General features: G+C 41.4%; 1 protein-coding gene across 7 annotated transcripts in view; it reads right to left on the reverse strand.

Annotated features, from left to right (window-relative positions):
- Positions 1-11,612, reverse strand: part of LIMS1 (LIM and senescent cell antigen-like domains 1) — a 98,366-nt gene that overhangs the window by 28,004 nt on the left and 58,750 nt on the right. For 2 of the 7 annotated variants that reach the window (XM_011961469.1, XM_011961468.1), the window contains exon 1: positions 3,026-3,501. The exons of 3 other annotated variants lie outside the window; for them this stretch is intronic. In XM_011961469.1, coding sequence (XP_011816859.1) covers positions 3,026-3,210 — 185 coding nt within the window. In that variant the 5' untranslated portion in view covers positions 3,211-3,501. Of the gene's footprint in view, positions 1-3,025; positions 3,502-11,612 lie in introns of those variants that run through there. 2 more of the 7 variants (XM_011961474.1, XM_011961473.1) reach the window with 1 other exon arrangement.

An 11,612-nucleotide genomic window follows, 5' to 3' on the forward strand; every position in this document is an offset into this window, starting at 1 on the left:
AAAAGCAACACGGCTTCGACAGGCATCCAATTAGATGAGGATTTCACATGAAGACCTATTTGTAGGGAGAAGGTCCCCCATGCAGAGCAGGAACTGGCCAAGTGGTCCTTCAATTTTTGGCCAGTTTATTTTCACAGGACTACTCACAGCATGAGCCCTACACCTGTGTGTCTAGTCCCCTGGTACAGCTTCAGACCTTCCAGATATTTAATCAATGTACTTCATGAAGTTATTACCAACTTTCTCCTGAATTTTCACAACCAACTAGTGAGACAGACAGGTGGACAGTCTCCATCCTATAGACAGAGTAACTAACTGCCTTGCCCCTATTGGTTTCCAAGTTCTGCTGTTTCCTTAGCAAAAGTGGTCCCACTTACTTGCTTCACTCCCCTCCACACCTCTGGAAGACAACTTTCCCTTTGCCTTCCTCCCACAAATGTTTCACAAAACAGTCAGCCTGTTTTGTAGCCTTACCATAAATAACTGCGTGTAGACACACCATGTTCATCACTTCAGACCAGTCAAAGATCAACTTTATTTAACAGGTTTGAATGCAGAATTAAATGTCACAAAAAAAAAAAAAAAGGAAGGAAGGGAGAAAGGGAAGCAGTTTCACTGCTCAGTAAACCTGGCCTAAGCCTCATGTTAAAATGAATTTCTATTTTGTCATTTCAAAGTTACTGTGGGCTGGGGAAAAAATCTGTAAAATTCTCATCATCGCTCAGCTTTCCCACAAGCCAGATGACTGTGGCAGTTTCACAAAACTCTGGAGAGGTCTGTGCTTCTCCCTTCTTCCTGACCAAAGTCCACAGGTGTTCCTGGATGGAGGAACATGGTAAGCTCCACACCCGCCTGGTCATTCTCAGTACTGTTCTCATTATTGTTCCAAGGAAAAAGTATTTAAAACCATTTGGAAACCAGAAGATGCTGCTCAAATATATGGCACTGTGGTTAATTCTAAACCCTCTCAAAAGATTCACTAAACCTCAACAATCGTAATGGGACTCTAAAAGAGCCCAAAAAGAATATTCTAGAATGTCCTGGCTCATTATCACCTAAATCAGTGGTTTTCAAAATGTCGGGGTCACCATCACTCTTTCAGGAGGTGGAAAGGTCCTCTGTTTTCCAACTACATCTCTGTGGGAGGCCACATTTTCTTCATATATTTCATCTAAAACAATATACTGTAATAGGTTGAATGCAGAAACAAATATGAGAAACTTTTATTAAGACAGATATTAACAAGATTCGCAAAAATGTAACATAATGCCATCCTTTCCTCTAAGCCTCTTCCATTTTGGAAAACAGTTATTTTTCATGAAAACATTAATATTAACATTTGCTATTAACATGTAATAAGCTTATTGTTTTTTTCAAATGAAATAATAAGTATTTTAAATTGTTCCCAGTTTAAATTTCTCATACAGTAAATACTGATAAACGAAAGTTCTTTGGGGACCTTAATAGTTTTTTTAAGAGTGTTAAGAGGCCCTTAGATTAAAATGCTTGATTATCACTGACCAGTTTAAACTCATTATAATATAGATTGTTTCTACTTAAGTTCAAATACTCAAGTAGAATTAGGAAATAGGTAGATACATCATAAAAACAAGCACACAGTTACTTCCCACACACAGGAAAAATGCGCTAGTTTTAGAAGTAGCATAATATGTATTTTGCAAGAAGTATTCCTTTTTATAACAAGCAGAGGAAAAAAGGAAACAGAACAATCCCCTTGCTGCCCCCTGAACCAGTCAGGCTTCCCTTTCCTCTTCTGCCTTTGACCCTCTGGCACAATGCCTGTTTTTTATTTTTTATTTTTTTTAAATGTTGATTTTACATTTAATACTACAGATGACAGAAATTACTTTAAAAAAGTCATTAGTGACAGTTACAGCTATCGGATTAGTTATAATTAATTAGCTAATTTTTAAGAAACAGATTTTCACTAAAAAGTGTTGATGACAAGAAACACGTAAGTGGGGGAGTATCTATCTATCTATCTATAGATATTTATATGTAAAAATCAGGCCAGGCATGACTGATGAAGCTGATCTACTTCCACAAATCAACCTCACACAGCACACTTGATATCTTGCTTTCCATTATTCAAATATGCAAAACAAATTGTTCAGTCTTAAAATGCAGCAATGTATAAATCCAAAAATCATCTTGAGAGTTCAAGCAGTGAAAATATTGGTGACTATATTATTTCAATTCCCCAGTTACTGTCCAACAGAGCTCTCTGTGAGTTGTGAAGATAAGTGACATCTGTACCACAGAGAACGGATTATGGAAGTAGAGAATCGGGTCAGTTAAATTCTCATTAACTCTTACTTGACAAATTGGGGATATGCAGTAATTCTAAGCTCACAACTTTGAATGAGGTCAATAATCTTGAGCTGGTCTGATGGTTACTCTGCATTTTCTTAAAAAATGTGTTTACTAAAACCCATTTAATAATATAAATTAGCCTAGCTTTTTCGAGTTAACATTATGTTCTATATGTGTATTGATTTGCTACTTATACAATATATGTATTTATTCATTCAATTAAGAAACCCAGTTAGCTTACTTCACACTGCTGATTGTTACACAAAATAAAAATATTTATCTTTACCAACAGTCTGTAATTTGTTTTTTTCACTGTTCCAACCCATCTGTCCCTTATCTTTGGGCTGTTTTCTAATGTAATTCCTGACAGCGACAACGATAAGCCTCCCCTGCGGACGACATGATGAAAATGCAGCTACCAAGTGATCAGGAACCTACTGAAGACGGGGCTGCCCTGCTCTCAGTGAGGGCAGCACCTCCCTCCCATCTGCGTGTCGCTGCATGTCTTACCGACAAGCAGCCTCCTGTCTCCCTAAACGTGCTGCGCTGCGAGCCCCTCGGAGCCCTACCACCCTGGAAAACTCCCATTCAAAGTCCAGTCAATAAAACTGTATGGGCCAGGATGGCTCCTGAACAGCCAGCCAAGAACGCCAGACCTGGAAGAGGGCACTCCAGGAGAGAAGACACTCACAATTTCGCATAAAAGTCACAGAACTCCTTGTAGACTTTCACGTCACTGTGCCTGCGCTGCAGTTTGGAAACAGCCCTCTCGTCCTCGGTCCCATTGGCCTCGTGGACGCTGTTAAGGGCCGCTCGTGGGATTTCTTCGTTCTCTGGGATAACGCAGGGGTGCGCTCGGCCTGAGAAGGCCATCATGGGTGCTTGAGAGCTCTGAGCACAGGGACGAGAGCCGCAGGACACAGAGCCAGGAGAAACAATATCCAGGCCTCCCTGCTTCCCAGCCAGGGTCACTCCCACCGTTCCCACGCACGTCAGCCCGACCCGCCAGGGTCACTGCTGCTGCTTCATGTTAAGAGCTCAGCAGCACAGGACACAGTTACATGGCAGTCAGGATTTACTGAGGCTTTCTGGAAGTTCTAAAAAACATTCCACAAAGTAGTGACACAGTCTGTCAGAGCAGCAGTCCCAGTGGACTATGCTATAAACACTGCACTAGGAGACAGGGGCTACCTTGTAAGCCTCTAAGAGAAGGAAATATCCACAGGTGCCTTGCATATTTGCCACAAGACTTCATCACCAACACCGTGCTTTTCACTCTGAAGGGCATAGAGGCTTTTGGAGACCTTGTAAAACACCACCTGACAAGCTCTTCCTGAGACTGAGGCTGCTGGCACACTCTGAGGAGCATTTGAACCCTGCCTGGCCCTGGGCTTCCACAACCCTGGCCATGACTGCCAGCTATGCCCGATGGGTCCCTTCCCCAGGAGGCTGTGAGCCCCTAAAACTAAGAGCTATGTTTGACTTGTATCACCTTTGCTGCTGGTACATAGTCACAGTCCAATCTCAGCTTCAATGAATGGGCACAAGTGGAAACAGACAAGGTGTTTAGTTATAACTCTTCTACTGGACTCCAGCTAACCTCAAAGCTTTGGTGAGCCAACGTTTCTCAATCTCTACCATGACTAAGGAAGCTGTTACATACTCTGGCATTCTTGCTATAATCAGTCCACACTCCTGTCTCCTGTGATTGAGTTAGCAATGCAAAAAGGAAACTAAATCACTAAGCCAAGGGAAAAGTCAAGCTGGAAACTACGTCAGGCAAACCTGCCTCCCATTTTATTGCTAAATAAGATAGCTACAAAGATAACAACCCACATCCCTCCCTCACCATTTGCCCACAAGAAAATTCCTTACGGACAAAGGACAGACACAACTCAAAGTCATCCCTCTGAAGCTCACCTGAGACAAATGCATATCTGATTGCTTCCTCTACCCTATTGTTCATGTAAAAATGTAGGTTCACTGAGTCAGACACAATTGTGTATTCATCAGAAGGCTGATCAAGGACTCAAAAGAATGCAACTTTTTGTCTCTTACCTACTTCTGACTTGGAAACCCCCCACTTCGAATTGCTCCGCCTTACTGGACCGAACATATATGTATGTACATCTTACATATATTGATTAATGTCTCATGTCTCCCTAAAATGTATAAAAGCAAGCTGTACCCCGACGACCCTGGGGCACACGTTGTCAGGACCTCCTGAGACTGTGTCACGGGTGCGTCATTAACTTTGGCAAAACACACATTTTAAATGGACTAAGACTTGTCTCAGATACTTTTTGGTTTACAGCAATGATGACAATCACGATGTAGCACTAGAGACAACTAAAGGGCTCAGAATCCTTCTTACGTCCCCGTCCTCTCAGGGCAGTGTGCCAGCCACCAAAACCAAGAGACTGTGAAATAAAATCTATAGAACAGGCACAAGGCACACTGATGGGCAGTCACGGAACCAGCAGCGGATAAACAAAATGCAGCAGAGACACCAAGTAATGACCATAAATAATGATATCCAAGAGTCAGTGAGTGCTTCCTATCATGTCCCTTAATCCTCCCCACAGCTTCTGAGATAAGTGTTAGTTACAAATGAAGAAACTGAGGCACAAAGAGACTGAAGAACTACTAAGGAGGTAGTGGAGTCAAGACTTAAACCTAGGCACTCTGAGTGCAGAGCCTATGTTGTTAATCCCTATGTCAGAAAATGGTAAACATAATTACTGGGAAGCACAATGGTTAGCCAGAAAAGATTAGGCAGCGGGTACCAGACAGGACTGGAAGCAGAAAGTGGGACCAAATCTTTCTACTTTGAACCCTAAAAATCTCAGAGGATGGGTCCAGAACTCAAAGGCTGCGGGCTACAGATCCTGCCCAGGCCCAAGGGAATCACCATACTTAAATAAGAAAGAAATAACCTCATGGTTTAAAATTTTTCCTTTCAATTTATCTACATTTCCTAATTTTTTAGGTTTCTCTTTTATAATGACCATGTGAAATAGTGAGGAGGCGGTGAGGGAGGGAGGGAGGGAGAGAGACAGACAGACAGATGGACGAGGACAGGGGCAGGCTGACTCAGACCCTAAGGTTAATGCATCCGGTGGGGGTGGCATGGTAGGAGGCAGGAAGCCACGCGAGCCTTCTGCTCAGAATTCTCCCTCACAGTCTCCCCAGTTCTCACGTTGCGTGACTCCAGTACAGGAGTAAAACCAGGAATCTGACATTGCTGCAATGCGTGTGTGCGGCTCCCTGTCATTTCATCACATGGGCGGCTTCCTGTAACAACAGCCTCTATCAACTTACAGGACTATTCCATCACCACAGAGTTCTCTTTCATGTTATCTCTGACCATCACATACCTCCGCACACTCCAACACTCCTAACCTCTGGCAACCACTCCTTTGTTTTTCATTTCTATGATTCTGCTATTTAAAGAATGTTACCTAAATGGAATTGTTCACATGACATCTTAAGGCTTTTCATTTAGCACAATGCCCTGAGACCAAGTTGCTCCACATGTCCACAGTTTGCTCTTGTTTACTGCCAAGTAGTATTCCATGACATGGATGCATAATGTGTTTCACTGTTCACCCGCTGAAGGACATTTAAGTACTTTCCTTCCAATTTGTGGCACTGTGAATAAAACTATAGACATTTCTGTATTGAATATATTTTTATTTCTCTGGGATAAATGCCCAACGGTAAAACTGCTGAGTTGTACAGTAAGTGAATGCTTAGTTTTTAAAGAAACTGCCTGTGATATTATGACTTTTAATAATAAATCTATTATTGGTCTCTGCCCCCATTTCCTGGCACAGGGCTCCGAAAACTGACTGTCTGAAGTGGTACGTGTCTTTTGCAGGCTAATGTGACAGGTGTGGGGCTGGCTGATAGAGAACCAATCATGCAATAAGAAGGCTGAAACTTCTGGCTCCAGCCCCAACCCCTTGGAAACGAGAGGAGCTGGGGATTTCGATAATCACCAGTGGTCAACGATCAAATCAATCATGCCTATGAAATGAAGCCTCCAAAAAAACTCAATAGGATAGAGTTTAGGGGAACTTCTGGGTTGCTGAAGATAAGGAGGTGCTGGCAAGGTGGCGCTCCCAGAGGAGAGAAGCTCTGCTGCTTCCCCACACCTTGCCCCATGTATCTCTTCCATCTGGCTGTTCTTCAGTGATGCTAGGTAAGGATTGCTAGGGGGAAGCAGATAGAGATCTTCCTTTTATCTGGTTTCCTCTACCTACGTCTGTGACTATTTTAATGAGGCTGGTTGGCACACAGTAACCCTAAACAGAACTCTTCAATAGAGGTCACCTTAATATGACCTGGTTTTATGTTCAAAGGTACCATATACTATGAAGATATTTTTAAACTGCTTCATCAATCAATGTAACATTTTATGTGAATGTAAAACAGGTTTGTGGCTCTGTTCCTTTGTTTACAATTTTGCTAGATCTCATTCTCTCCTCTTGGCCTTTTTTTCACTTAGGAATATCCTAATGGGAGTCGGGAGGGAGAAGAGGGGCTGAAGTTCTGAAGGAAGAAAAGATGCAGCAAGAAAGCCTGATTGTCTTCTACCACACTGTATAGATCACATTCCCATTAGCTTCTCCCTAGGAACTTACCACCCAACCAGTTGATTCTCAGCATAAATAACACAAGGCAAAGAATTCTCTGCACATTACCCAAGCTACTTACACTGAAACAATGAAGGAGCTAATGTGCAGGGTAAAGCCAAGCAGGAAGTTCAGACATGTCCTCCACTACAATGGTGGGAGTAAACAAGGCCTGGGGTTTCAGGAGCGGGTGACAGCACTGATGGGCTGCCCTTCCTTTAGCAGCCCATTTTGGCATTCTGGTAAAGTCTATTTCTTCTTGAAAAAGTTGCTCGCATTATTCCACTGTTGGCTTTACATCATTCCTGGACATATGGAACTTTTACTATGTGCCCATGATGCAACAGGCCCAACGTGGTACCTAAGAAGTATCCAGCCCACCATCAGTAGAAGATACTACAATCTGCTGAATGAATGAATGAATAAATAAATAAAAGTCATAGCCTCTGCTTCATACATGAGTACACAGTGTATAGTTTGGTGCCCAGTGCTGAGTGAACAAGGTTGTTTTTATGTCCCCACTACCCTGAATAAGGATCTGTAACAGTGTGGCCATGGAAAGTTTAGGTGGTGGTCGGGTGCGGTGGCTCACGCCTGTAATCCCTGCACTTTGGGAGGCCGAGGCAGGTGGATCACCTGAGGTCAGCAGTTTGAGACTTGGCCAGGAGCCTGGCCAACATGATGAAACCCCATCTCTACTAAAAATACAAAAAATTAGCTGGGCGTGGTGGTGGTCACCTGTAATCCAAGCTACTCAGGAGGCTGAGGCAGGAGAATCGCTTGAACCCAGGAGGCAAAGGCTGCAGTGAGCCAAGATTGTGCCACTGCACTCAGACCTGGGCAACGAGAGCAAAACTCTGTTTCAAAAGGAAAAAAAAAAAAAAAAGAGGAAGTTTAGGCAGTACACAATTCTCCCAAAAAGACTACCTGTAGTCACTTCTCTTACTTAGCTACAAGACAGTAAAGCTAAAAGAAATATGTTATTTTTCCAAGAGGACAAGGGTGTGGTTTAATTCTGAATAAACACCATAGCTCAACTTTTATATTCAGGCATTCTGATACTGTTAAATCAGTCTCAGGAATGAATAATGTGACTCTAAGAACCGCAAACAAATTTGATTCGAACTACTATTGCCACGGCAGTGGCATCAGAATAGCCATTGAAGTAGGGTGGGAGGATGTTGTTTTAAAATACCAAAAAAGTCAGATGCGTCTGAATAGCAGGTCTGCTAGGTGGCTTTTGGTGAAGAATTAGGATTGTGCAAGGTCCTCAATACCCTAAGGGTGTTTTTCTTTTTTAAATGTTGAAAGTATTTATTTATTTTACTGTTGAAAGTATTTATTCATTTTATTATACTTTAAGCTCTGAGGTGGGTACATGTGCAGAATGTACAGGTTTGTTACATTGGTATACACGTGCCGTGGTGGTTTGCTGCACCCATCAACCTGCCATCTACATTAGGTATTTCTCCTAATGCTATCCCTCCCCTAGCCCCCACCCACTGACAGGCCCCAGTGTGTGATGTTCCCCTCCCTGTGTCCATGTGTTCTCATTGATCAACTCCCACTTATGAGTGAGAACATGCGGTGTTTGGTTTTCTGTTCTTGTGATAGTTTGCTGAGAATGATGGTTTCCAGCTTCATCCATGTCCCTGCAAAGGGCATGAACTCCTCCTTTTTTATGGCTGCATAATATTCTATAGTGTATATGTGCTACATTTTCTTTATCCAGTCTATCTCTGATGGGCATTTGGGTTGGTTCCAAGTCTTTGCTATTGTGAACAGTGTTGCAATAAACATACACGTGCATGTGTCTTTATAGAAAGATTTATAATACTTTGGGTATATAACCAGTAATGGGATTGCTGGGTCAAATGGTATTTCCAGTTCTAGATCCTTGAGGAATTGCCACACTGTCTTCCACAATGGTTGAAGTGATTTACACTCCCAGTGTAAAAGTGTTCCTATTTCTCCACATCCACTCCAGCATGTTGTTTCCTGACGTTTTAATGATCGCCACTCTAATTGGTGTGAGATGGTATCTCTATGTGGTTTTGATTTCCATTTCTCTAACGACCAGTGATGATGAGCTGTTTTTTGTGTTTGTTGGCTGCATAAGTATCTTTTGAGAAGTGTCTGTTCATATCCTTTGCCCACTTTTTGAGGGTTTTTTTTTTTTTTTTTTTTGAGGGTTTTTTTTTTTTTTTTGTAAATCTGTTTCAGTTCTTTCTAGATTCTGGATATTAGCCCTTTGTCAGAGGAATACATTGCAAAAATTTTCTCCCCTTCTGTAGGTTGCCTGTTCACTCTGATGACTGTTTCTTCTGCTGGGCAGAAGCTCTTTAGTTTAGTCAGATCCCATTTGTCAATTCTGGCTTTTGTTGCCATTGCTTTTGGTGTTTTAGTCATGAAGTCTTTGCCCATGCCTATGTCCTGAATGCTACTGCCTAGGTTTTCTTCTAGGGCTTTTATGGTTTTAGGTCTTACATTTTAAGTCTTTAAACCATCTTAACTTTTGTATCAGGTGTAAGGAAGGGATCCAGTTTCAGCTTTCTGCATATGGCCAGCCAGTTTTCCCAACACCACTTATTAAATAGGGAAACCTTTCCCCGTGGCTTGTTTTTGTCAGGTTTGTCAAAGATCCGATGGTTGTAGATGTGTGGCATTATTTCTGAGGCTTCTGTTCTGTTCCATTGGTCTATATATCTGTTTAGGTATCAGTACCATGCTGTTTTTGTTACTGTAGCCTTGTAGTATAGTTTGAAATCAGGTAGCATGCTGTCTCCAGCTTTGTCCTTTTTGCTTAGGATTGTCTTGGCTATGTGGGCTCTTTTTTGGTTCCATGTGAAATTCAAAGTAGTTTTTTCCAATTCTGTGAAGAAACTCAATGGTAGCTTGATGGGGACAGCATTTAATCTATAAATTACTTTGGGCAGTATAGCCATTTTCATGATATTGATTCTTCCTATCCATAAGCATGGAATATTTTTCCATTTGTTTGTGTCCTCTCTTATTTCCTTGAGCAATGGTTTGTACTTCTCCTTGAAGAGGTCCTTCACATTCCTTGTAAGTTGTATTCCTAGGTGTTTTATTCTCTTAGTAGCAACTGTGAATGGGAGTTTACTTATGATTTGGCTCTCTGTTTGTCTGTTATTGGTATATAGGAATGCTTGTGATTTTTGTACATTAATTTTGATCTGGAGACTTTGTTGAAGTTGCTTATCAGCTTAAGGAGTTTCTGGGCTGACACAATGGGGTTTTCTAAATATACAATCATGTTATCTGCAAACAGAGACAATTTGACTTGCTCTTTTCCTAACTGAATACCCTTTATTTCTTTCTCTTGCCTGACTGCCCTGGCCAGAACTTCTAATACTATGTTGAATAGTATTTTTCCAAGAGGACAAGGGTGTGGTTTAGGAGTGGTGTGAATAGGAGTGGTGAGAGAGGGCATCCTTGTCTTGTGCAGGTTTTTAAAGGGAACGCTTCCAGTTTTTGCCCATTCAGTATGCTGTTGGCTGTGGGTTTGTCATAAATAGCTCTTATTATTTTGAGATACATTCCATCAATGCCTACTTTACATTCCATCAATGCCTAGTTTACTGAGTTTTTAGCATGAAGCACTGTTGAATTTTGTCAAAGGCCTTTTGTGCATCTATTGAGATAATCATGTGGTACTTGTCATTGGTTCTGTTTATGTGTGGATTACGTTTATTGATTTGCATATGTTGAATGAGCCTTGTATCCCAGGGATGAAGCTGACTTTACCAAGGTGGATAAGCTTTTTGATATCTGCTGGATTCAGTTTGCTAGTATTTTATTGAGGAGGATTTTCATATTGATGTTCATCAGGGACACTGGTCTGAAATTTTTTTGTTGTTGTTGTGTCTCTGCCAGGTTTTGGTATCAGGATGATGCTGGCCTCATAAAACGAGTTAGGGAGGAGTCCCTCTTTTTCTATTGTTTGGAATAGTTTCAGAAGGAATGGTACCAGCTCCTCTTTGTACCTCTGGTAGAATTCGGCTGTGGATCTGTCTGGTCCTGGACTTTTTTTGGTTGGTAGGCTATTAATTGCTGCCTCAATTTCAGAACTTGTTATTGGTCTATTCAGGGATTTGACTTCTTCTTGGTTTAGTCTTGGGAGGGTGTACATGTCCAGCAATTTATCCATTTCTTCTAGATCTTCTGGTTTATTTGTGTAGAGATGTTTATAGTATTCTCTGATGGCTCTGATGGTAGTTTGTATTTCTGTGGAATCAGTGGTGATATCCTCTTCATCATTTTTTATTGCATCTATTTGATTCTTCTCTCTTTTCTTATTAGGCTCACTAGTGGTCTATCTATTTTGTTGATCTTTTCAAAAAACCAGCTCCTGGATTCACTGATTTTTTAAAGGGTTTTCCGTGTCTCTGTCTCCTTCAGTTCTGCTCTTAGTTATTTCTTGTCTTCTGCTAGCTTTTGAATTTGTTTGCTCTTGCCTCTCTAGTTCTTTTAATTGTGATGTTAGGGTGTCAATTTTAGATCTTTCCTGCTTTCTCTTGTGAGCATGTAGTGCTATAAATTTCCCTCTACACACTGCTTTAAATGTGTCTAAGAGATTCTGGTATGTTGTGTCTTTTTTCTTATTGGTTTCAAAGAACA

Source organism: Colobus angolensis, unplaced genomic scaffold (genome assembly GCF_000951035.1).
Source record: "Colobus angolensis palliatus isolate OR3802 unplaced genomic scaffold, Cang.pa_1.0 Scaffold552, whole genome shotgun sequence".
NCBI classification, from domain to species: domain Eukaryota; kingdom Metazoa; phylum Chordata; class Mammalia; order Primates; family Cercopithecidae; genus Colobus; species Colobus angolensis.